This window comes from Lontra canadensis, unplaced genomic scaffold (assembly GCF_010015895.1).
Source record: "Lontra canadensis isolate GAN:19392208 unplaced genomic scaffold, GSC_riverotter_1.0 scaffold37, whole genome shotgun sequence".
In the NCBI taxonomy this organism is placed as follows: Eukaryota; Metazoa; Chordata; class Mammalia; order Carnivora; family Mustelidae; genus Lontra; species Lontra canadensis.
Genome location: NW_022631031.1, coordinates 14,923,225 through 14,951,034, shown reverse-complemented (window position 1 = coordinate 14,951,034; position 27,810 = coordinate 14,923,225). Strand labels below are relative to the sequence as shown.

The following is a 27,810-nucleotide window of genomic DNA, read 5'->3' as shown; positions in this document are numbered from 1 at the left end:
CCAACTGAGCCACCAGACGCCCGAAACATTAATTATATTTAATGAGTGCTACGTTCCAGGCATTATTCAGAGCACGTGCATATCTTAGCTCACATAGCCTTCATGTTACTCCTCTGAGATAGGTGTTATTATCCATTGCCATTTTACCGAAGCACAGAGAAGTTAAGTGACTTGCCCAAGGCCACACTGCAAGTAAGTAGAGGAGCTGAGGTTCAGATCCAGAACCGTCACTCTTACCAAAAATGCTATATACTGCTTTTATCCTACATCTTTCCATTGCATTGTATTTGGAATGGTTTCTTTGCATGCCTATGTCCCCAATAGACGTTAACTATTTGAAGGAAGGAACAGTGTGTACTAGCCCGTGTCTCCTCAGTCCCTGGTAATATAGCTCTCAGTAAATACTTGTTGAACTATTAAATTTGCATTTGATTGGCCTTGAATGAAAAATCATAATATCATGAAGACATGATGACTTTACTAAGCTCAAGAACTAAGATCTCAGTGTATTAATACACCTAATAAGGATATACCCAGAAACTAATAGGTGCTTTTTTATGAAAATAGAAGTATATATATGCAGACTTAATCCATTCATTTGCTATCAAGGATTGTCTTTAGCTAATTAGGAGAATAATCACCGTTATAGTTTGCATTTGACTATTCATATTATTTTAAAAGAGATTTTTGGCCACTATTGCTTTTGTTAGAGATTCAAAACATTTCTACTTTTCTGTCCTTATCCCGCAAGTTCATTCCTTTGGTGTATCTGATTAGGTTGATGGTTTTTCCTGCACTTCTGATTGTCTTCCACAGCTTTTGCAGGCCCAGGCCCATGGCCGTGCATTTCAACAGTACTACTTAGGCTTCTCAGTGGTGGGATTAGAAGGAAATTTGGTATCCTGGCTGCCTCCCAACTCTCTCCTCCACTTTTAGGAAGGTCTATTATACTCTGCTGAAGGAGCAACAGTATTAAATACGCACATATGAAATTTGGGATGAAGCCTATGAGCACTGGCTTGTTCATTCATTCACTATTGAGACTAGTAGGCCTAAAAATTTTGCATCCCCTGAGGGATGAAATAAGGGCTCATACTGAGAGATGCTTGGAGTGGCAGAGGACCATAGCCATCAGAGAATCAGCCAGGATATAAAATTCTTTACTTCTACAATTAGCTTGGGACTGCTTCTGCCAGCAGCAGGGTAAAAAGGTAAATTCCATACTCCATTAAAAAAAAAAAATCGGGGCACCTGGGTGGCTCAGTGGGTTAAGCCTCTGCCTTCGGCTCAGGTCATGATCCCAGGGTCCTGGGATCGAGTCCCGCATCGGGCTCTCTGCTTGGCAGGGAGCCTGCTTCCTCCTCTCTCTCTCTCTCTCTCTCTCTGCTTGCCTCTGCCTACTTGTGATCTCAATCTATCAAATAAATAAATAAAATCTTTTTAAAAAAAATCACCTAATGATGACCAGTATAACTTTTTGTATTTTGTGTTTTGTTTGTAGAGACTGTGAATACAGCAGTATCCTTCTCCTTCAGAGGACTACGATTTTCTAAGGTATTTTTGCTCAAGGGTCATTTGTACTTTCTTAAGAACCTTTTGCAGTAACAAATGTGTTAGAAATTTGAAACAAGACATTCACAACTTCAAAAATAGCTATTCAATATTAAGTGTTTTAAGACTGTTTTTCATTTTAGTTTTGGGTATTTTGCTGGTTCTTCTTTCTGTAGAATATGGAAATGTGGAAAAGTAACACAAAAGGAAGCTCTTTTTCACTTCGTGTTTTTCTTCTAACATATATGGCTAAAAGTAATACGAATGCTCATTATTTATTTTTTTTTAAAGATTATTTATTTATTTATTTGACAGTGAGAGATCACAAGTAGAGAGTCAGGAAGAGAGAGAGGGGGAAGCAGGCTCCCTGCTGAGCAAAGAGAACCCGATGCGGGGCTCGATCCCAGGACCCTGAGACCATGACCTGAGCCGAAGGCAGAGGCTTTAACCCACTGAGCCACCCAGGCGCCCCCGAATGCTCATTATTAATATGGCAAATGATCTTTGGGTGAGAGCACTGCCGTGACCCCTTGTCTGACTCAATAACTGCCTCCATGAATAGTAATAATGTAATTTTAGATATTTGTATTAGATACCTGGCAATGAAATTTTGCACATGTTTCACTTTGGGTGACTATTTTATTTTATTAAAAAAATTTAAAAAAGATTTTATTTATGTATTTGAAAGAGAAAGAGAAAGAGAACACAAGCAGGGGCCAAGGGAGAGGGAGAAGCTGACTTCCCTCTGAGCAAAGAGCCCAATGTGGGGCTTGATCCCAGGACCCTGGGATCATGATCTGAGTCGAAGGCAGATGCTTAACAAACTGAGCCACCCAGGTGCTGCTGGATGACTATTTTAAAGTAAATTTCAAGAGCGTGTATTATTTTCCTATTTTGTTCTAAAGGATATTGAATGTTTGAAAATCTCATAGGGTAGTTTAAAAAAATTGTTTAAAAAAATCCTCTTGTAATTGGGAAATAAATAGGTTTATGCTCGCCAAATTCAAAGGCATACAAAATTTCATCTCATTAGAAAACCAAGATAATGGGGTGCCTGGGTGGCTCAGTGGGTTAAAGCCTCTGCCTTCGGCTCAGGTCATGATCTCAGACTCTTGGGATCGAGCCCCACATTGGGCTCTCTGCTCAGCAGGGAGCCTGCTTTCTCCTCTCTCTCTCTCTGCCTGCCTCTCTGCCTGCTTGTAATCTCTGTCTGTCAAATAAATAAATAAAATCTTAAAAAAAAATAAAAAAACCCAAGATAATGATAACCAATTTCATTTAAATGGCTTCCTCCTACTAAGACAAAGTTCTTATAAAAGTCTTACAAAATAGAAGCATCTAACATTTTATTTGCTTGTATTTCTTACTCCTTGTTTTAGGGACGATATAAATGTGTTGCTGAAGCCATCTCTGGAGATCCCGAAGAAGTGCTCTTTTGTTTGAATTTTACCATCATACACCACCCTGATTTCAATTAGAATAAATAAAGTGTATTTTTATTTTTCAGAGGTCTTAGTCTTCACTTAAATCTTTTTTTCATAGTGTATTAGTGTCTGCCATAACAAATTTAGGGTGGCCTAAATAATTAGAAATTTGTTTTCTCACAGTTCTGGAGGATAGATAAAAGCGTGGACAGCGTTGGTTCCTCCTAGGGCCTCTCCCTTTGGCTTGTAGATGGCCACCTTCCCAGTGTCTTCACATAGTTTCCTCTGTGTGTGTGTGTCCTAATCTCTTGTTATAAGGACACCAGTCACAATGGCTTAGAGCCCACCCTAAGGATCTCATTTTACCCAGCTACCTCTTTAAAGGTACTACCTACAAAAATCCAGCCATCTTCTGAGGGGTTAGGGGTGAGGGCTTAAGCATATGAATTTTGGAGGGACAAGATTCAGTCCATAAAAAACAGGCAATGAAATCTCTTGAACTGGTTGATTTCTTCCCATTTCCTGCTTCTCTACTCTGGGGCAAGTTACCCGGATTGCTCTCCTGGACTACTCTGCTGCCTCTTGACTGATCTTCTTGTGCCTGGCCAGCTGCCTCTGATCAAGTATTCCCCACAAAGACAGTTCCCCAAATACTTTCATAATACCTGTCCAGTTACATCACAACAATGCCAGTGGAACAAAATGAAGTGAAACCAAACAAGGTCCTTCCTGTGTCTTCTGATTCCTTTTAGGATAAAGTTAGAATCTTTTGGAGAACCTGCCATCTTGGCTATGCTTTCCCTCTCCAACCTCTTCTCTCACCACCCTCCCCTTGCTTTCTGTGTTTCAGAATGTGCTAAAGTCCTTCCCCTCTAGAATCTTCTGTCACAGTTTCCTCTGACTCTATTCCACTCCTCCACTCTGCCCTGCCCAACCCCTTCACCTCTGTAATGGGTATGGATCTTTCTTGGCTCAGGGGCTACTTCCTCAGGGAATCATCAGTAGGTAGTACAGAGTGCAACTCTTAACAATTTTGATGCTCAACAGAGGTAGTCCTGAGCAAAATCTTAGAGAAATCGTAGAACGTGGAGCTTAGTTACAGGTACTTTTTGCTCTACCCCCCTTTATCTGGTCTAGGCAGGGCAAGCTTTCTTTTTGATATGCTTTTGTAGACTTGTGTCCCCTTCTTCCAGTACTTAACACTCATTTTGTCATTATTTCAATCATCTATCACTAGACTAAGCTCCATGAGCCCAGGTAATGTAGTCAGCCCAGTTATGCTCACCACTCTTTTTTTTTTTTTTTAAATATTTTATTTATTTATTTGACACACAGAGATGACAGGTAGGCAGAGAGAGAGGGAGGAAGCAGGCTCCCTGCTGAGCAGAGAGCCCGATGTGGGGATTGATCCCAGGACCCTGAGATCATGACCTGAGCTGAAGGCAGAGGCTTTAACCCACTGAGCCACCCAGGCACCCCTATGCTCACCACTCTTGACTCAGCATCTAGCATAGTGCCTGGGTTTGGGTTTGTTCTGAGTCCATATTTGTCCAATGGATAAATGAATATTTTGTTCTTGTAAAATATTCACAATCTGTAACTACAGAAAACAAAATATTCATACAATCATTTGACTGATAGTTACTGAGCACCTGTCATATGTCAGGCCCAGTTCTAGATGCTGGGGATACAGCATTTCACGACCCAGACCCCCCCAAAAAAATCCCTGTCCTCATGGAGCTTATATTTTTATGGGATGAGACTGACAAATAAGTAAATGATGGAGTACTATAGAAGCAAACAAGGTGTGTACTGTGAAGAACAATAAAACAGGGAAGGGGGGGCAGGGTCATGGGGAGGTGGTGAGGATTACAGTTTTAAATGAGGTGGTCAGAAACAGCTTCACTAAGAAGATGATATTTGAAAGGGTTGAGGGAATAAGCCATGTGGCTTGCTGGGATTAAAGGATTGGAGTTTGAGAGAAGAGCTCTTGTCAAGGCCCCGGAGCCAGAGTGTATCTGGCATATTTGAGGAACATGTTGCTGTTCAAATGAAGAAAGTGAGGGGAGATGTGGTCATGGAGGTATATGTTTGCTTTGGGGGTTAAGTAGGCATGTGCAGAAGAATATGGTAGGCCATTATTAGGACTTTGGCTTTTGCTTTGAATGAAATGGAAGGTTCTATGTAGGACAATGACACCAGCTCGCATTTAAAAATGTTTTGGTAGCCAACTCTTCACGCATGGCAAAAAACAAGGGATCATCTTGTGGTAATAGAGGTAGAAAAGAACGGAGAAAGTTGGGAGGCATTTGAAGTAATCCAGGTAAAAGATGGTGGATGAAATGGTGAGAAGTAATGTGTTCTGGATATACTTTGAAAGCAGAGACAATGGCAAAAATACTTTTGCAGATAGGTTGCATGTAGAATACGAGACAGAGAGAGGTGTCAGGGATGATTCCAACTTTTTCACTTGAACACATGGAAGGGTGGAGTTGCCATTGCATAAGATGGGAAAGTCAAGCAGCAGTAGGTTTATAGGGAAAAATCAGGAACTTGTATTTGCACATGTTCAGATACCTATTAAATATCCAAGTGGAGACTTTGAAAAGGCAGTGGATATAGGAGTCTGAAGGGAGTTCTGGTTTGGAGGTGAACATTTGGAAGTTGTTAACATATAGGGAGAATAAGCGTAGGCAGAAAAAAATGAGAGGTTCGAGGTCGGAGCCTGACAGTGCTCTGTCAGCGAGTGGTTGGGGGTGAGGAGGAGCTAGGGAAAAAGGAGGGACCATGAAGGTAGGCAGAAAACCTGGGATGTTGGTCTATGAGAAGCCAGATGAAGAAACTGTTTCAACTGTTTTGTTCTGCTGATATGTTAAATAAGATGAAGACTGAGCCTTGAAGTTTCATGAGTGGAGGTCATTTGTGATTTGATATTGTTACCAATAAAGAGCCTTCTAAATTTTGTAAGCATCATTTCCAACTGTGGGCCACCCAAATGTAGAGGTCATATATTAAGCTCCTTTAGGCCTGTGGAATGCCCCCTCACTAAGCTTTGAAGTAGGAGGACAGCTCCATTTCACCCTTTAAGGAGAGGGGCTTGGGGAGGCAGCTCACAGCCCAGCTTTCTCCAAAAGCATCCTCCACAAATATCTTTAAAAAAAAAAAAAAGATTTTATTTATTTGAGAGAGTGACAGTGAGAGAGATCACAAGAGGGGAGAAGGTCAGAGGGAGAAGCAGACTCCCCATGGAGCTGGGAGCCTGATGCGGGACTTGATCCTGGGACTCTGGGATCATGACCCAAGCTGAAGGCAGCTGCTCAACCAACTGAGCCACCCAGGTGCCCCACAAATCTCCTTTAAGATCTTCCCTTAGATTAAATGGTTTCTTGACCTTTTTATTTACTTGATGCAGATACTTTTTACTACTTGTTGTAAACACTTTATATGCCTAATGTAAATGGTTTTTATGTACTTGATATCTGATAACCCATTCCACATCTCTTGAAATCTTGAGGGGTTTCCTATTTCCTACTTCCTGATTTTGTTCTGGTGTATGCCACATCCCTAGCTCTAGGAAAGGATCCTGACTTGCTCTATCAGCCAGTGTGAGGTATTCCCTAGGGCATTGTTACTCGTCCAGACTGGATGCATGACTAGTGTTGGCTTAATCAGACTACAGTGAAGACTGAAATTTCTTGTCTGTCTCACTGGATGTAAACAAAGAGGGATGTTGCCTCCATATCTGCTGATAGTCTTCTGATGACCATAAGGTGAAATGGATTTGGGATGAATCTGATGCCATGGTGAATTAGAAAGAACCTGAAACTTTGCAGACACTATTGAGTCACTGAATCAACTAAGCCCAGACCTTGCCATACATCAGAGCTTTCCTGTTACTGGTTTAGTGAATTGGAATCAGGACTCTGTTACTTGCAGATAAAAACACTGTAGTTGATTCACAGTTACACTGTCTACCACATCTCAGAAGTCGGGCTAATTTCTGATTCTGGCCCTCCCTCTATTCCCCTCTGACTTTTTCCATTGTTTTTAACTCCTCTGTTGCTGATGTTTGTGGGCCCAATTTATCTATTAGGCACAGTAGGCACAGTGCGTATATTTATAAATATCTAATTTTATGCAGATGGGGCCCATGAAAGTCATAATGTGGTCCTGAGTGTTTGGTTACTACATTCTCTGATTTTTGTTAATATTATAAGTTTGCCCCGTGAATTGATTTCTTCAGTATCTATTTAATGCCTACTATTTTCCAGGCACTGTGCTAGGCCTTGAGGATACAGGGGTGAACAAAACAAACAACAATAGTTCTTTCCTTTACAGAGTTTTTGATCTAGTAGGAAAATAAAACAAAACAAGTAGTTATTGGAAAATATGATGGGGGTAACTATTGGAGGTTAAGTATGGAGTGGTGAGGCAAGAGACAAAAAGAGAATTGAATCTCATCTATGGGATCAGAAAACGCCCCCTAGAAGCCGTGATATTAAGGTTGGGAGTTGGCGGATGAGTCTGGAATTAATTAAACCACCCTCTTTTCCTGGACCACCATAGTTGCTCTCTAGTTGACGTCTACTCTTCTACTTTTATTTCTCATTCCCCAAACCCTCCACTGGCCTGAGAAATCATCCTTAGAATGAAATCCCTCAATCTGGACAATCTAGTCCCAGAAGAACCTTTCAATTCCATGAGCTATTTCTCTTGGCATCTTTCACTTGGTTCCAACCACATGACCTCCTTTCTCTTTCATCAATATGTTTAGCACATTCTTTTTTTTTTTTTAAGATTTTATTTATTTATTTGACAGCATGAATTGGGGGCAGAGGCAGAGGGAGAAGGAGAAGCAGACTCCCCGCTGATACAGGGCTCAATCCCAGGACCCTGAGATCATGACTTGAGCCAAAGGCAGAAGCTTAACTGACTGAGCCACCCTGTTTAATACATTCTTATCTCAGATTCTTGAGTCATCCTTCCTTGAGCATAGAAGGTATATCTTCCATATATTTACATTATTTATTCCTTTTTTCATTAAAGTTTCTGCTCAAATATAACCTCTTCAGAAAGTCCTTCCTTGACAGTCTATGTAAAATAGTATTATTACTTTATGTCACTTTCTCTAATATATATATATATATATCACTTTCTCTAATATATATATATATATGTCCCTTTCTCATATATATTTTTATATATATATATTTGTTTATTTTCTAATTCCCTCATTAAAATGTATTCTCTGAGAGCAGGGGCTTTGCTTTGTTTACTGTTCTATGTCCTGGGATTATAGCACTCAATAAAGCATTAGCACTTCTACCTTGCTTCAGGCTCTATATAAGTAATATACATATTATACATATAATGTACTATTGCACATTATCATATATATGCATATAAATGAGCTATTTCTCATTAGCTGTATTTAAGTTTAAATTTTTTTCAGAGTAAGAAATGAGATTTTAATTCTACTTTCAAGACGTTTACCAGGGGAAAGCATGATTTTTGAGTGCTGGGATCGATCCTGATTTCATCTCACAGCACACTTACAAGCATTTCTTGCAGGGTGGGAGAAGACTTTGGAGAGAAACATCCAAGCAGAAGGCCACCTGACTGGATTGTAATGTCTTGATGAGATCACCACATTCTGGGGGTATTATCTTTCATTTAGTAGATTACAAAACAAAACAAAACACAAAATCAAACCAAACCAACCAACCAAACAAACAAAAACCTCAATTTTTTTTTTATTTCAATCAGACTTCGTCAATATTTGTCAATACAAATTTGGCTCACGGGACAAAGACCCTATATAGCAGGGAATTAAATAAAGTAGAAGCTTATTTCTCTCTCATCTGGGACTGATATGATACCTTGAAGACCCAGGAACCTTTAATCTGGCCTTGGTCTGAATGGTCCAAAATGGATCTTCATTGTATCTGTGACCCAGATAGCACCTTTCCATTAATAACACCACTTAAGAGATAATTTTATGAAATTATAAGATTCAACTCTTTTTGTTCTTATTTATTACTGATCTTTCCATGTTCATAAAGAGTTAATGACTTGTAAAACTATTGCTTAGATGTTATTTATATTCTTTCTCTTAGAGTCATTTTAGGATTTTTCAACATAATTGCACATTGAATTTCTTTACTTTACTTTAAATTATAATATTCTAACTGGCTTAGTTCATCCTAGTATCAACTCATCCCATAATGTCCCAGTATTAAGGAAAAAAAAAGTTTATGGAGCTGGACTTTTCCTTGTGCCTGAGCTTTTTTATGATCTCGTATTTCTCCCATCAATCTCTTTGCCTGCCCTCACCCCTCAAACAATTGGTTTTGCTGTTCAGTGAATTCCTCACCTGAGCTTTATGAGAATTTTTCCTAAGGATTTCCACATTGCGCAGGAAGAGTAAATTTCATTTGTAGAGGCATGAAGTAAATGGCTATCACATTATGCTAGCTTTCTGAAGCTATTTTAAGATTACATTATTTGTTCTTGGTTCTCATCTCTTGCCAAATATGTTTATAGAAATTAATATAGTAAATATGTTTTTAGAAAGTTCTCCTTGATCTACAAATATAACTCAAGGATATCCTGAAAATTGCAAATCTATATTTTGATTACTTTATGGTACCATCATAAGCATATAATGGAAACCCCCACAGTTTATGGAAAGAGCCTTTTCCCTCACTGTTGATTTCCTTTAGGAAATAAGAAAAGACCATGGTTATAATGGTTTAGCTGTATGACCCTGGGTAGCTGAGGCTAAAAGATTTATATGGATTGCTGTTTGGTGTAAAGAAAGCTGGTGTGGAAAATTTTCGAATGAGCTAGGAGCCCTAGATTAATAAAAGCCAGGGGAGATCTAGAAGATGTTTATTTTATCCCAGAACCATCCTTTGAGGCCAGAAGGTTCAGACTGATCTCGCGAGTCCTCCTGCAGAACTGCACTGATGGAAACCCTTCCTGATATGATTTCAAGAAAAACATAGAAGGAAAGTTTTAGGTGACCTATTTGCTTTTGTTATTTTTATTTTTATTTATTTTTAAAGATTTTATTTATTTATTTATTTGAGAGAGACAGAGATAGTGAGAGAGAACATGAGTAGGGGCGAGAGAGAGAAGCAGGCTCCTCCCTGAGCAAGGAGCCTGATGCAGGGCTCGATCCCAGGACCCTGGAATCATGACCTGTGCTGAAGGCAGTTGCTTAACTGACTGAGCCATCCAGGTACCCCACTTTTGCTATTTTTAATTAGAAATTGTTCTTCATAAGGTGTTAAGTTTGAAAAATAAAACAACAGGTGGAAGGTTCTGTAGTGTAGTTCTGTAATTTAGTTATTTTTCCTCTCAAAAATAGAATTTCTCTTTAGACTGGGGTGCTTGGGTGGCTCAGCAAGTTGAGCCTCTGCCTTCGGCTTGGGCCATAGTCTTGGGGTCCTGGGATTGAGCCCCGCATCAGGCTCTCTGCTCAGGGACCCTGCTTCCCCGCACCCCCTGCCTGCCTCTCTACCTACTTGTGATCTCTGTCTGTCAAATAAGTAAATAAAATCTTAAAAAAAAAAAAGAAGAATTTCTTTTTAGACTAAAAAAAATCTTTGCTAGCCTCTTAATTACAAAACAATGCATTTCATTTTAATGATCTCACACAATGATTATGTGTAAAAAGCAAATGAAATCATTTTCATTTCTTTTTCTGCCCTGCTTCCTTTTAAGACTTTGGTATGTGACTGTTCAGACTTTTGTTTCATATGTATGTCATTCTATACATGTTATTTTTATGCACATGGATAGGCAGATGCTCATGAACATTTTATTTTATTTTTTAAAGATTTTATTTATTTATTTGACAGACAGAGATCACAAGTAGGCAGAGAAGCAGGCAGAGAGAGAGAGAAGGAAGCAGGCTCCCTGCTGAGCAGAGAGTTTGATCATGACCTGAGCTGAAGACAGAGGCTTTAACCCACTGAGCCACCCAGGCGCCCCAGCACATGCACATTTTAAAATATGAAGTTACCTTTTTTACTTTTTAATTTAAATCTGAGAAATATTTCCAAGTGAGTACATATAGATCTACCTCATAATTTTTAATAGCTATATAAATTTTTTATTGTTTGGCTATACTATAATTTAGTTACCCATTTCCCTATAGAATCTGTAGCATAGATATAGAATATAGTGCTATGAGTGATCCTAAGTATTTTTTAAAAGCTTTCATTTATTAGAGAATGAGAGAGAACGTGAGTGGGGGCAGGGGTAGGGAGAGAGTGAGGCAGACTCCCCACTGAGCAAGGAGCCTGATGTGGGGCATCCCAGAACTTTGGGATGATGACGTAAGCTGAAGGCAGAGGCTTAACCGACTGAGCCACCCAGATGTCCCACATCTTCCTAAGTATTACTTCATTTAATTCTCACAAAAACTCCAAAAGGTAGACATTATTGTCTTCATTTTATATGTGAGAAAACTGGGGTTAGTGAAATTAAGTCACTTTCCCAGGGTCACACAGTTAGTGGAGGATCTAGGATTTAATTTCTGTACTATAAATCCCCCGAATCCGTATATGTTGCCTATCATTTTGGTAGGATTATAAGTGTTTTAGATTTAGTCCTTGCATTTTTCTGCATTGACTTTTTTACAGTGCGTATGTATTGATTTTTATATTCAGCTAAAATAACATTAAAAAGACTGCTTTCATTATTAACCGCTTAAGCCCATTGACTTAAAGTTAATGGAACATTTAAGCAATCCCAGGCAAGATCAGTGAAAATTGGAAACAATGTAAGTGATAATCATTTTGGATAAAGGTCACAGGAAATTGTCGTACTGTTAATACACATTATACAGTGGTTTAAAAGAATGAGGTAAATATAGATGTATTTGTATTAATACGGATAAATTAAGCAATATTGCTGAGTTAAAAAGTTAAGCTGCAAGTTGCAAAATGCATCCTAAAATTAAAATGGCATCTCAAGGGACCTTGAATTACCAAAACAATTTTGAGAAAGAACAAAATTGGAAAACTCACAGTTCCTGATTTCAAAATATAATACAAAGCTACAGTAATCAAAGCTGTGAGGTGTTGGCATAAAGAGAAACAAATAAAACAATGGAATAAGATAGAGAATCTAGGAATAAATCTTTGTGTATATGGTCAAATGATCTGCAACAAGTGTACAAGACCACTCAAAGGGGAAAGAACAGTATTTTTAACAAATAGTGCTGGGAAAATTGGATGTCCACATGCAAAAGAATTAAATCAGATAGTTACTTTATATTATTCAAAATATATTAACTCAAAATATATTAAAGACTTAAATGTAAGATCTAAAACTATAAAGCTATAAAGCTTCTAGTAGCTTCTAAAACTATAAAGCTCCTAAAAAAAAAAATATATATATAGGAAAAGCTTCGTGAGAATGAACTTGGGAATGATTTATTTGGAATGACGTCAAAAAATGGAGGCAACAAAAGCAAAAATAGACAAATGAAACTATATCAAACTTAAAAACTTTCTTCCATTAAAGGATACAATGCACAGAGTGAAAAAGCAACCTAAGGAATGGCAGAAATTATTTATAAATCACTTATCAGGTAAAAGGTTAACATCTGGAATATATAAAGAACTTCTACATCTCAATAACAAAAACAACCAATAATCCAATTAAAAAATGGGCAAAGGAAGGGTGGCTGGGTGGCTCAGTCAGTTACGGTCTGCCTTAGGCTCGGGTTCAGATCGCAAGGTCCTGGGATGGAGCCCGCCATCGCTTGGGGCTCCCTGCTCAGCGGGGAGCCTGCTCTTCCCTCTCCCTCTGCTGCTCCCCCTGCTTGTGTTCTCTTGCATTCTCTATCAAATAAATAAATAAAACCTTAAAAAAATGGGTGAAGTATTTGAATAGACATTTCTCCAATGACGATATATAAATGGTCAATAAGCATATGAAAAGATTCTCAACATCACTAATCATTAGGGAAATGCAAATCAAAAACATCATGAGATATCTCTTTCCCATTAGAATGGCTACTATCAAAAAAACAAGTGCTATTTGTGGATGAGGAGAAATTGGAACCCTTGTGCACTGTTTGGGGGATTGTAAAATGGTGCAGCTGTTATGGAAAACAGGAGTTTCCTTAAAAAGTTTTTAGTAAAACTACCATATAATCTAGTAATCCTACTTCTGGATATTTATCCAAAAGAACTGAAAGCAAGGTTTCGAAGAGACGTTTGCATACCATATTTATAGCGGCATTATTCAGAATAGTCAATAGGTGAAAGCAATCCAAATGTCCATCAACAGACGAATGGATAAACAAAATGTGATATATACATACAGCGGCTTATTATTCAGCCTCAAAAATGAAAGGAATTCTTCCAAATACTACATTGATGAAACTTGAGGACATGTTATGTGAAATAAGCTGGTTACAAAAAGACAAATACTGTATGATTCTACTATATGAGGTATCTAAAGTAGTCAAGAAACAGAAAGTAGAATGGTGGTTACCAGGAGCCCGATTGGGGAAAACGAGAATTGCTTAATGCATAGAGTTTCAGAGTTGTAAAATGAAAGTTCTGGAGATCTGTTTCATAACAGTGTAAATATACTTAACTTTACTCTTTTTTTTTTTTTTTTTTAAAGATTTTTATTTATTTATTTGACAGAGAGAGACATAGTGAGAGAGGGAACCCAAGCAGGGGGAATGGGAGAGGGAGAAGCAGGCCTCTCGATGACCAGGGAGCCTGAAGCGTAACTCGACCCCTGAGTCGAGCCCAAGCCCAAGCAGGAAGTAGGCGCTTAACGACTGAGCCTCCCAAGGCGCCCCAAGTTTACTCTTAAAAATGGTTAAAATGATAAATTTTATGTGAGTTTTGCTACAATAAAATTTTTTTAATTGGAACATTAAAAACTCTATTGATAATAAGTATGGGGAAATGGAAAAATATTAAAACTAATATTTATTTAGTACACTGTAATTTAAAACATTGAGGCATTAAAGTGTTTTACTTTTACAAAAATAAAAGAAAAAACAAATGTTAAGCCATAGATAGACATGTATACTATGATACACTGAAAAAAATAAAAGTCAAAAGTCAAAACACATCAAAGTATACAGTATACTTTCTACAGGGATGTATTTTCATATACAAAGACCTTAGAGAAGAACTGGAAGGATACACACCAAATTGATCACAGTAGTTATCCCTGGGTATGGGGAAAGGGGACCAGATTGTGGGTGATGGTTAAAAAGAACTTATCCCTAGTGCTTCGAGTTTTTATGAAGGGAATCAATTTATATATTATTTATATAAAATAGCCTCTAAACAAATAAAAAGATGTTCAACCTCACTCATAAGAAAAATTCAATTTAAAACTACTATGAAATTCAATTTCTCTTCTTTCAAACTAGCAAAGAGTTGTAAGCTTGATGATACATTCTTTTGGCAAGGCTATGAGGAAATATTGCTGCTGGGAAGGAAAATGATACCACGCCTGCAAAGGGGAATTTGGCAATATCTAACAAGCCCAGCACTCTACTTCTAGAAATTCACCAGGAACATATGCCTCTAACAATACAAAAATAAACACCCAAGGTGATTCACTGCACCATTACTTACAATTGCAAAATATTGGTAAGTACCTTAATGGCCAAACATAGAAGACTGACTTTCATCACATATATACAATCAAGTTCTAGGTAGGATGATGTCTATGAACTGGTAGGGAGTGATTTCCAGAATATGGTAAATGATAAAGGGGGGTTGCGAAAGTATATGTGTAGTGTGCTACCTTTGTATAAGAGAGAAGGAGAAAAAAAATGCATATATGTTCATAAACCAAAATTTAATGTACTTAGTAGCCTATACAGAGTGTTAATATAGAGGAGACATGGAAACTGTGGAGGTAGGAATAAAAATTCTCTGACCATTCATTTTTATATAAGGTTGATGTCATTGTATTAATGTTCTAAATTTTTTTTAAAGATTTTATTAATTTATTTGACAGAGAGAGATCACAAGTAGGCAGAGAGGCAGGCAGAGAGAGAGAGAGAGAGGAGGAAGCAGGCTCCCCAGCAAGTAGAGAGTCCAATGCGAGGCTTGATTCCAGGACACTGGGATCATGACCTGAGCCAAAGGCAAAGGCTTTATTTAACCCACTAACCCACCCAGGCGCCCCCTAAATATTTTTAAATAAAATAAATCAACATAGATCAAAAAATTACAAAAATGGAATTAAATAGAAACACTTAAACCCAACGATATTTTTAAATGAACATAATGTTAACATTGAAGGGGGAAAAAACTAATTCAAGTAACTTTCGACTATATAATAATGTGACTATATCTACTGCCTAAAGGAAAAGAGGAGTGTGAACAAATTCTGACTTCTTCATAGTAGTTTTTTTTTTCTCATAGTAGTGTGGGAATAGCAATTCTAAAGCTACTTTATGTGTATTGTAGGATTGACCAGAGGAAAAATATATTGATTTTTTTGGGATTTAGGGTTCCCATTATATAAGAAAGGAGATACAAATATGGGAAGTGGGGATGAGAAGTGGGAAGGAGAACTTTCTGAGATTTGCTAGAATTGGTATTAGTTAAACTTACAATTTCTAATATTTTTACTAACTCTTTTTATTTGAGGGCACTAGGTACAATGACACCCCAGAAAAATTAAATACATAAAATAAAATTCCACAATAATAGGAATTGGTACTTTTTTGTTTTTTACAACTTTCACCCATTTCTCCTCTCTCCCCAACCCCCAGCCTCTGACAACAACCAATATGTTTTCTGTATCAATGAACTAGTATTTTGTTTGTTTAAAGATTTTATTTATTTATTTGACAGAGAGAGAGAGAGAGACAGTGACAAAGGGAATACAAGCAGGGGGAGTGGGAGAGGGAGAAGCGGGCTTTAATGCTGAGCAGGGAGCCGGATGCAGGGCTTGATCCCAGGACCCTGGGATCACAACCTGAGCTGAAGGCAGATGCTTATCAACTGAGCCACCCTTCAATTCCCCTGTGTTCAACTGTTTTGTTTCTTAAATTCCACACATGAGTGAAATCATATGGTATTTTTCTTTCTCTGACTGGTTTATTTCACTTAGCATAATTCACTCTGGTTCCATCCACATTGTTGTAAATGGCAAGATTTCATTTTTTTGATGGCTGATATATATATATATATACATACATACATACTACATATTCTTTATCTACTCTTCAATTGATGGACATTTGGGTGTTTTACATAATTTGGATATTGTTGATAATGCTGCTATCAACATTGGGTGCATGTGCCCCTTCAAATTAGCATTTTTGTATTCTTTGGATAATACTTAGTAGTGCAATTGCTGGGATGTAGAGTAACTCTATTTTTAACTTTTTGAGGACCCTCCATACTGTTTTCTAAAGTGGCTTCACCAGTTTGCCTCTCCACCAACAGTGTCGAAACATTCCCCTTTCTTTGCCTCCTCACCAACATCTGTTGTTTCCTGAGTTGTTAATATTAGCCATTCTAAAAGGTATGAAGTGGTATTGCCTTCTCCATTTCTATTGGTTCTTTCCTTTGCTGTGCAGATGCTTTTTATCTTGATGAGACCCCAATAGTTCATTTTTACTTTTGTTTCTCTTTCCTCTGGAGATGTGCCTAGTGAGAAGTTGCTATGGCTGAGGTCAAAGAGGTTGCTGCCTGCTTTATCCTCAAGAGTTTTTGATGGTTTCTTGTCTTACATTTAGGTCTTTCATCCATTTTGAATTTGTTTTTGTGTATGTTCTAAGAAAGCGGTCCAGTTTCATTCTTCTGCATGTTGCTGTCCAGACTTTTTTCCATTGGATATTCTTTCCTGTTTCATTGAAGATTAGTTGACCACATTGTTATGGGTCCATTTCTGGATTCTTTATTTTGTTCTATTGATTTATGTGTCTGTTTTTGTGCCAGTACCATACTGTCTTGATGATTACAGCTTTTAAAAAAATTATTTATTTATTGGACAGAGAGAGAGAGAGCACAAGCAGAAGAAGTGGCAGTAGAGGGAGAGGGAGAAGCAGGCTCCCTGCTGAGCCAGGAGCCCAATGTGGGGCTCCATCCCAGGACCCTGGGATCATGACCAGAGCCAAAGACAGATGCTTAACCAACTGAACCACCCAGGTGTCTCTGAATATAGCTGAATATAGCTTTATAATACAGCTTGGTTCCCTCCCACTTTGTTTTTCTTTTTTAAGATGCTTTGACTATTCAGGGTCTTTTCTGGTTCCGTACAAATTTTAGGATTGTTTGTTTTAGTTCTGTGAAAAATGCTGGTGTTATTTTGATTGGGGTTGGATTGAATGTGTAGATTGCTTTGGGTACTATAGGCATTTTAATAATATTTGTTCTTCTGATCCATGAGGATAGAATGTTTTTCTATTTCTTTGTCTCATCTTCAATTTCTTTCATAAGTGTTCTATAGTTTTTAGCATACAGATCTTTTACTTCTTTGGTTAGGTTTATTTCTAGGTAGCTAATGGTTTTTGGTGCAATTGTAAATGGGATTGATTCCTTGATTTCTCTTTCTGCTGCTTCATTATTGGCATACCTTATACATTGATTTTCTTTTATTTATTTATTTAATTTATTTTTTATTAATTATTTTTATTAACATATAATGTATTATTTGCCCCAGGGGTGCAGGTTTCTGAATCATCAGACTTACACACTTCACAGCACTCACCATATCTGTACATTGATTTTCTATCCTGGGACTTTGTTGAACCAGTTCTGACAAATTTTTGGTGGAGATTTCAGAGGGTTCTTTCTTATATGCCAATTAATAATGGAGTTAGTAGAACAATTGAGTTACAATACCACCCCTTTAAAACCATAATAGTCAAATTTTACTTAAACAAGAATCATAACTAGATACTAAATCTAAGAAGGGAAAATTTGAAAAGAAATGAGTAATTACAACAGGAAAACCAGTAACTATCCAATAGAGAAGTTGGACAACACCTTAACCAAGTGATCACAATTAATATCACCAATGAAGTGTAAAGGGACATCACCTTTCATCCTTGAAAAGGATGCAATGCCATTTAGGTAGCACTGCGGCCAAAATGCACCAAACTTATCAGGAGGATGCATTAAAGAAACAGAAATGAAGATCATTATACCAAACAACTGGCTTGTGTTCTTCAAAAATACCTGTGTCATGAAAAGCAAAGAAAGGCTGAGACACAGCAGCTAAATGAAATAAGTGATCCTGGCCTAAACAAAAATTGCTTATAAAAAAGTTATTAGGACCATTAATGAGATTGAAAAGTGCTCTAAAGATTTAATTCAAATTCCTTATTAAATTTTCTAAATTTAATAACTATACTGTATTTATGTAAGAGCATATCCTTATTTATAAGGGTTAAAGGGGCATGGTATATGCGATCTACTCTTGAATGGCTTAGAAGAAAGAAAAGTACATATTTTGTATAAATATATATATACATATATGCAAGCGTAGTTATAAAGCAAAGGTGGTAAATGTTAAAAATTGGTTAACCTAGGTATATGAGACTTATTATTCTTGCAAATTTCTGTAACTTTGAAAACTATTTAAAATCTGAACTTATTTAAATATTTACTTAAAATTGTCTAAAAATAAAAATTAAAAAATTAATTTATCTTTTATTATTATTATTTTTTTTTTAGAGAGAGAAAGGGAGTGCCTGGGCAGGAGCAGGGGGCTGGGGGGAGGGGCAGAGGGAGAAGGAGAGAGAGAATCTTAAGCAGGCTTTATGCTCAGTATGGAGCCTGATGTAGGGTTCCCTCTCACAATCCTGAGATCATGACCTGAACTGAAATCAAAAGTATGGCGCTTAACAAACTGAATCACCCAGGCATCCCCAAGAATTAACTTAAAAAAATAAAAAAGCACGGACATTACACCTCTTTAGTCACACTAACAGAATTTGAAATGTGGGCTCACTAAAAAATATATATATTTTTAAAGATTTTATTTATTTATTTGAGAGGGAGAGATAGAGCATGAGCGGGGGGAGGGGTAAAAAGAGGGGGAAGCAGGCTCCTTGCTGAAAAGGAAGGCTCAATCCCAGGACCCTGGGATCATGACCTGAGCTGAAAGCTGACACATAACTGACTGAGTCATCCAAGTGCCCTCAAAATTCTGTTCCTTTACACAAGAGCACTGATATATTCCAACAGGAGTGTAGCACTTAGGTAGGAGGTTACATTAGGAATGAGTGAGTGCTAGAATCTTGCAGAGGCAAAAATTTAGTTGTAGAGAAAGTCTAGGTTCTAGTCTTTTGCAGTCCTTAACAGTATTGAACCTTTAGGATCTGGAGATCTTTTGGCTTATTTCCTTTTAAAGAGGAAATGGCTGATTGGAAAGGTTATTGCAGAAATCAAAATAGTCTCATTCATCAGTCCCTAATGTCTGGCACACAGTAGGTGTGCCAGTGAATATTTATAGTGGCCCATTAGGATCACTAACAAAAAAAGACTATAGGGGAACTCAGAGTTACCGTTGACATGAGGGGAGGGTGATATGAGGTGGTGAGTTGGGGAGGGATGCTGAATGGAATGACTGCCAAGGAGGTGATTGTCAATGAAGCTAATGACCACATCTCGTATACCACAATTGTGTCAGTGTTGGATTCTGGCTGTCAGAGTTCAGGAGGATTTTATGCAGGGCTTTGGAGAGGTAGGAGGCAAGCTTAGACACAAAAAAATGAAATGAGATACTTAATGAGTGTGGCTAGGAAGAAGGTATGTGGCAGCAGTGGGGCACTGCCATTGTTAGCAACCTTTTTCCACTTGAGGATGACTGGAATTTGCTCATGTTGGTTGTCACTGGTTGACACACATATATCTGTCATTTCTAATTGGCCAAATTTTACTTCTCTGCTTCTTATTGTTGGGAAGATGAATTACTTATAATGCTTAAAATTATAAACAATACTATGAAGATTTTGAGATTTTTTTTTGTGTGTGTGTGGTTTACTTTCCTGGTATATTTTCTTCCAAAAACGGACAAAGGACATCCATAGTTTAATAGTTTTTTTTTTTTAAATACTACCAGATTTCTTTCTAGAAAGATGAACTAATTCCCATTCTTTCTTGTAACATATAAATACGCCTGCTTTCTTGTAGCACAGCCAACTCGGGGATACTTGTAAATACTTTTACACATTCCACATCTTAAACTGTCACGAGCAAAGTTTAATTGAGATGATAAAAATGGATGAATTCCCAACTATGATTCTAATTAGAAGAGGATGATTAAGCATGTAAGATTAAAAACTAAAGTTTTGACATTCTAAAGGTTAAAACAATGGTGAAATGCCAGGTATAGTTAAGTAGAAACCAAATAATAAGAATATAATATATATGAATAAAGATGTTCTGAAGATTTAACTTGCCAGGATTTTAGGAGATGAAACTCATTATAGGTACTTGTCTGGAGACTTTGACTTTGGCATTCAACAGATCGTAGTTGAATTCTTGTTCTGCCATTAACTATCTTTATGACCTTAGACATGTTCCTTAATTTAAAAAGGTCAATAGTTTATAGTTATTTAAAATAACTTATTTATTAAAGGGAGAGAGAGAGAGTGAAAGCACATATGAGTACAAGTCGGGGAAAGGGCAGGGGGAGAGAACATGGAGCCTGATGTGGGGATTGACCTCATGATACTGAGATCATGACCAGAGCTGAAATCAAGAGTTGGTTGCTCAACTGACTGAACCATCCAGACACCCCATTTTTATTATAAATAATTTAATGTAAAACTTGCACAATGAAATAAAAACACAGCATAAAAGGAAATTTGGGGTAGAACTATTTACCTCACAAAATTGGTGCAAAGGTAAGAAAAGGAATGTAGTAGGTCTGTCACAAATTATATTTATCTCCCCTGACCTTGCTTTTTTCCATGTTTTCCTTTCATACTAAACTTCAAATATGGAAATGTCAAATGTTTTTGAATAAATACCAGGGCCTGGTCCTCCAGGCCTCTTTTGTGTCTTGGTGAACTTTGGCTGTCACCAATCACAGCTGTTTCTTTTGTGGCAGCTTTACCTGTCATTCTCCAGAGTCTGGTTAGTTTCTGTGAGCCAGTGGGTGGGCTTTAAAAGATGACTAGATAGTGCCCAAGTGGGTCAAATTCTGTATCACAGGACTAGTCCAGGGGTCCAGAGCCCTCCCTTTGTAGTTGTTTTTCCAGTGGGAAGCCAGGGAACATTGGTCTCAGACCTGGATGGACCACTGATCTGACCTCAGGTTTTACTCTCCTCATCTGTCCAGAGAAGGATCTGGATCATTTCTAATGGCCATGGCTTGATGGAGCAGGAAAACCTACACATAACTTACTCTGTAAAAGGATTCTATTATTTTCTAATTTTGCCTTGAATGTCATAAACCCTTACAACTTAGTTAGAGCTAGGTTGTATAATGTGTTTCAAAAATTAGGGATGAACCCAAACTCTTGCTTTCCATTTTGAAGTAAATTTTTCTTCATAGAGAATAGCATATTATTAGGAATGTAAAAATAATTTTTTCAACTTGACAACCCCTGAGTACAAGATGGCTGAAATTTATGAGACAGAAAGCATTACTTCTTCTTTTTATTAGAAGTAAGTTACTGTGGTTAATTCATGAATGTTTAAATGGGATAATTTGCTCAGAGAAAAAGAATTGGTCATCTCCGAATTTTTGAAGAAGAGAATATAAGACAGTGTAAGTCTGTGAGCTACCTTAGCTTCTGATTGCCTGCCCCAACTAAGCTCTCCATGTGCTTTGCCCTCACTGCAGACACACTTCTCTGACTTGATTACCAAGTGTTGTTTACTTTTCTCATGTACGCTCTCCAAGGAGACTCATGTCTGATGATTTTTGGTTCCCTAATAACTGATATCCAGAATAGACATCATTCTCCATTCATTCAAAATGTCTGTCCTAGGCTCCATTCCATGCCAGGCTCTGTGATTGATGCAGAGGATACAAATAGAAAAAACTTCCCTGTCTTTGAGGACTTCACAGGCTTTGGAGTCCAGAGGTTAGAGGAAAAAAAGCGAATCAAGGAATGATCAAATGGGAGGGAACAGTTTCATGCCTTGACATTATGTAAGTATAAAGACTTCTCAGGGAACAACAGATGGAAATAAAAACACAAAGGCTATAAATCCCTGTGACAAGAACAAAGAGATCGTTCAGTTCTACTTACAGCACAGTGACTAAGAATCAAACATGGACACTTGCATTTCTAGGTCTGTTGTTTAAGAAAACTTGAAAAAAAAACTTGAGAAAGTGTTATCCAAGTACAAATAAATTAATGAGAAACTGTAAAAGCTTTTAGCTCTAAGGTATTATTACTGTGTCAGTCAGGGTCTCAGCAGAAAACAGATGACACATTTAAAGTAGGATAATTTAAGGAGAGTTTAATAAAGAGCTGTTTACAGAGAATCAAATGTAGGGAAACCATGCAGAATGGTGGAGTACCAAGGGCTAGTATCAGTGGGCTCCATTATTGCTTTAGGTCAAGGTTAAGGAACCACATACAGGATCTGGAGACAGAGAGGATCTATCTGAGAGACACTAAGGCCCCCTACCTCCTTTGTGCAACTAGACCAGCTGGAAGTAACTGCAAGGGGGTGGGAGGATAAAGGCAGAATCCCACTCTGCTACTTCCCTCAGATCTCTTGCTGGGCTCCTCATTGGCTGAATCCAATCAACCAAAAGGTGAGGGAGCTAGCTGTCCTAGTCTTTACTGTTCAACCTCCCAGGGCACAAAGCAGGGTAGAGAAGACAGGGATGAATGGAAGATGTCCAGAAGAGCTATATAAACAAGAACCTGAATGTCAGTGTTCACAATGATGCTGGTATCATCTTCCCAGCCAATATTTGACAAACATCCTACAACTGGTCACTTAGTAGTTACACTGTGGATGACAAACCTTGACAGCAAATCCACAAAAACATTTGCAATTTATGAGGGGCGCATTTTCCAAGTTGGTTAGGCAGCATAATTTGAAGAAAAAGGAGCTTCTGTATATGGGAAAAAACACTTCCGTACTATCAACAAACAGAAAGCTGACCTGACATGTATTTTTTGGTAATATATGGTCAAGAATATAGACCAAGAAAGTTTACCAAAAATGTCAGGCTATTCTTATAGTAGGCTCTGTGAAACTGCAAAGGGTAAGTTATGAATTTGTCTTCATAATCCTTCACCTTTTCTTCCAGCAATCCCCTTTCTCCTTACATACCTGTTTTTGTTTGTTTGCCATTTATTAGAATTTATCTCTTAAGGCTTTGTTGGGGGAGATGAGAATGTTTCCTGATCCACTCTTCCTATATGGATTTTCTACAGGAACGCTTTGGTTCTCATTTCATGGAGGAACCAGTTCCTTGCTCCATTCCCTTTCTAATGAAACTCCTAGAACAATAGCACAGAATCAGAGAGTTCAACACCATTTGGCTTCTTCATGTAAACAAGGAGATATGGTGGACCTATCCCTCACACTGTGTTTTGGGACCCATGACTTATGGGAAGTCACAGAGGCTGACTGTTAAGGAGCATTTCTCCACTAGAAATAGGTAGAAAGAAGGGTAGAGTGACTGAAGGAAAGAGGATCTCAGAGGATCAAGTTGCTTGCTTCACTTTGAAAGTTGGGTAAAGCGTGGCGCCCAGTAACACAATCTTCGTGCACATGACACAGGCTACTCTGCTACTTGAATCTAATAAAAGGAACTGGTAAATACATGGTGGGAGTGCTGGTCAGACCTGGCTTTGTATCCTGGCTCAACCACGAACTGTGTGACTTAAGCCTCAGTTTTCATCTGTCAAATACTGTGGACAGTAATATTTAACACTTCAGATGGTTATGAAGATTAACAACACAACACGTGCAAAATGCCAACGCTGAAATGGAGAAATCTCTCCTCAAATGATGGTATGAAGATTATGTCAGTGTAGCCATAATCCAATCAACCAATATGTCTAGTCAGATCCAAGACCATGTTATTTTAAATTTCAACCATCTTTCCCATTTATTCTCTTTCTTCTATACTCATGCTGCTACCTAGGTCAGGCTCACATACCTCTTGACCGGTTTTCATGCTTGCAGTCTTGTTCTTGCTTCCCCGTCCTTCATTTGGCAGCCTCAGTCCTTTCCTCTCACACCCTCCCTTAGCCCGTCTGAATCAGCCAGCCCCTCACAGTCCTCAGTATGGCGTGCAGAAAAGTGTACAAAACCTGCATACACAATTTGACTAATCATCATAAACTACTCTCTAGGTTAAGAAATTAAACCCTGCTGTACTCTGGAAACCTCCCCACTCCTGTGTGCTCGTTCTTAATTACACAACTAGTCCTCTCTCCAAGAAGTAACCACTCTCCTGATTTCTGTGATAGTGTTTTTGCTTTTAAATTTTACCTATATACGAATCTCTAAACCATATGCCTCATTGTAACAAATCCAAGAATATTCTGTTTCATATTTTAGCATATGTGAAGTTGAGATATGCTTATGATGATGGCTTGTCATGGTTTAATTTGCAGCATTTTTTTCTTTATTAGAAAAAATAGAAAATATAAATCAGAAATATAAAATAATGGTGTGTTGTACTATCAATAGCAATCAATGGCACCTTAGATTTGATGCAGGTTAGTTTTGATTGTTTCTGAACTACATGAATAGAATTATACTATATGTGCTCTGTTACCTCTGTCTTCTTTCCAGTCAACACAATGTGAGACTCATACATTTTGTAGTCGCCTGTAATTGTTCATGTTGTCTACTACAAACAGTGTTGCCATGAAAAATATTGTATGTGTATTCTGTGATCACAAGGCCTACAACAGTAGATTAAGGCACCATAATTTCTCTGGACTCCTACAATATTACCCAAATACCAGCCCTAACCCTAATCCCAGCTAGAGCAACGTATTTGAAACACAGACCTAGTCCTCTCATTTCCCCGTGTCAAACGTTTGAATGGTTTCCTGTTGTTCTTAGAGTGAAGATCCACATCGATGCAAATGTTGGGTATTCATATTCTGATGGCTGAGTAATATTCCATTGTATACAGGTACCACATCTTCTTTAACCATGCGTCCACCGAAGGGCATCTCGGCTCCTTCTACAGTTTGGCTCTTTTGGACATTGCTGCTATGAACATTGGGGTGTATGTACCCCTTCTTCTCACTACATCTCTATCTTTGGGGTAAATGCCTAGTAGTGCAATTGCTGGACTCCTGGAAACAAACTGAGGGTTTCAGAGGAGAGGGGGTGGGGGGATGGGATAGCTGGGTGATGGGTATTTAGGAGGGCATGTGTGGTGATGGGCACGGCATGTTATACACAACTAATGAATCATTGAACACTACCTCCAAAACTAATGATGTACTATATGCTGGCTAACTGAACATAATTAAAAAAAAAACTTGACCATGCCATTGTATTAACTGGCCTGATAAATCAGTCATCAATAAAAGCATTCTTGGGGTTTCTGAGTGATTATTTTACAGTTCGGGGGAAATTTCTAGAGAGAAATGCAAAAGAATAGGAATATATGGATTCAGGATTTAGAATCTCTGATGACCCCGATCATTGCAGGGTCTTGGGTCCTACTCCCTTTTAGGTGATAAATATGGTGATCATGATGAAGAAGCATTTGTTACATTGACTGGTGATGATTGCATATATGGCTTTTTGACATAATGATGATGTCATTTAGTTTCTCCATAATTAAACATTTCTACTTATATCTGTTATGCCCCAATAATGGGTCCGTGATTAAAGGAGCGAGACTAATACAAAGCCAAGGTCAAGCAAAGCTTTATTTTGCACCAAGCATCAAGAATCTAACCGAATGTTCGGGGCCGCACCTCTTGCAAGAGAGAGCAACCCTTCTCTGTTTCACAGACTAGCTTTTAATGGCAAAGGCCATGTGGTCGGTCCTGGCCACGCATAGGTGGCCAATGAGATTGTAACACACACAGGAAATTCCACAGTGATGCTAGGTGACCAACTGAGTTACAATTTATCCTAGTAGACATTTGAACAAGCCTATTACACCTTGATTGGGATTGGCTCCAAAAAGGTTCCCAAAGGGTGGGGTCCCCTACTCCTTGGTAGCTAGGAAGACAGTATGCAGCCCCCTACAGATCGGATGTCTCCACCTGGCCTGACCCACCCTTGTGTCTGAGCTTTGTTACCTGAAGCTGGTTTCCAGGACTGGTCTCCAAGTAAATCCCCTGGGGGAAGGGGAGCAGGGACAGTTTCTAAATAGGTCCTTACAATGTCCAGAAAACAAAAACAAAAAATGAAGATCCACATCTCTGCTACAGGCTTTGAGCCCTTCAAACCCAGCCATCACCTCCATTATTCTTACACTTTCTCTAGGCTGAATAGCCACAGTGGCCTTCTTTTCAGTTCTTTGAATGAACTTCCCTCCAGTACTCATATCCACACACCTCAGCCTCTAGCCTGGTTAAATCTACCCACCCATCAATTCAAGCTCTAGCCTCAACTCCTCAGATAAGCCTACCTTCTTGCAGGCATAGGTCATGACCCTTTGCTGTGTCTTCTCAAAGAATGCTCTTCTTTTTAGAACACAGATCTGCTGCTGAAACAGAGACCCTGGTGGTTTAATAAGATAGAAGTTTATCTTTTGCTTACAATACAATTTTGGCCTAAGCAGCCCAGGACTTGTCTGGAGTCTCTCTTGATGCTGGGAGCCCTGAATCCTTCTACCTTGTTGTGTGGACATCTCTAAGTTGTTGCCCTCACCAGTATGCCCTGATGCAATTCACCAACATATTCCCCTTACAGTCAGTAGAAGGGAGAGAGAGGAAAGTGAGGGCATAACCACTCTTTCTAATGGCATGACTCAGGAATTGCATTGATTATTTTTATTCACCTCTCACTGATCAGAACTTGGTCACGTGGCTATATCTTACTGCAAAGGAGGCTGAGAGAAAAGTCGTCTCTGTTTTGGCTGCCATATACCTAGCTTTGAACCAGATCTGTCACTATAGATGGAGTGAATGGATATGGGGACATCTAGTGGTCTCTGTAGCAGTAAATCCAACCCAGATTGCAATGATAACATTAAGTGGTATGATTATTTGGTTGATATTTATCTACCCCGCTAGACTGTAATCTCTACAAGAGCAGATACCACATCTGTTTTCACTCACCATTATGTCTTCATCTGTCCCAGTGCCTGGTATATAGTATGAATGCATGAATATTTGTTGAATGCATGAATGAATAAATTGGGTCTCTGACTACCTCATGTTATCCCATCTCATGCTTGACACTCCACTTAGACCAAATCTCTTGTGGTTACCTAGTAATGTATTTATTATGCATTAAAGAAAATCTCAACTAATCTGATAAGCATAAACAGTCATCTCACTGTTTAAATTTCTTTGATAACTTTTGAGATTACACAAATTTTCACATATTTCCATTTATATTTCTTGTTTTGAGATTTAATATGACCAATTCTATCAACATCCCTTGAGGTACACTAAGAATCTAACACGGTAGATTTCAGTCAAAGCCCAAGTTAAGCAGCACACTCGGGACTTGCTTGATGGAGGAAAAGAATGTAAAATAATGCTGGAATTAGGGCATTCATGCAATTTTATGTCAATGCTATTTCTCAGACTTGAACTTTCCATAAGGCTTGGGAAGCAAAGAATTAAAGGTTATATGCTCTCTTTAGAATCTACAGAGATGGTGTGATATTGTGATTTATCATAAGAAATATATATTTGGTCTCTGTCTCTATTTCTGGTGCAGAACTCCTAAAACCCTTGGAA

At 38.2% G+C, this 27,810-nt stretch overlaps 1 protein-coding gene across 2 annotated transcripts in view; it reads left to right on the top strand.

The window, feature by feature from the left end:
- LY96 (lymphocyte antigen 96) overlaps window positions 1-3,059 on the top strand; it is a 33,682-nt gene extending 30,623 nt beyond the window's left edge. Inside the window, exons 5-6 of one of the 2 annotated variants that reach the window (XR_004384013.1) lie at window positions 1,502-1,554; window positions 2,931-2,960. Coding sequence is in view for 1 of the 2 variants with exons in the window: in XM_032869177.1 (XP_032725068.1) it covers window positions 1,502-1,554; window positions 2,931-3,029 (152 nt within the window). In the remaining variant the exon portion in view is untranslated. Of the gene's footprint in view, window positions 1-1,501; window positions 1,555-2,930 lie in introns of both variants that reach the window. The other variant, XM_032869177.1, reaches the window with a different exon arrangement.
- The last annotated feature ends 24,751 nt before the right edge of the window (window positions 3,060-27,810 follow it).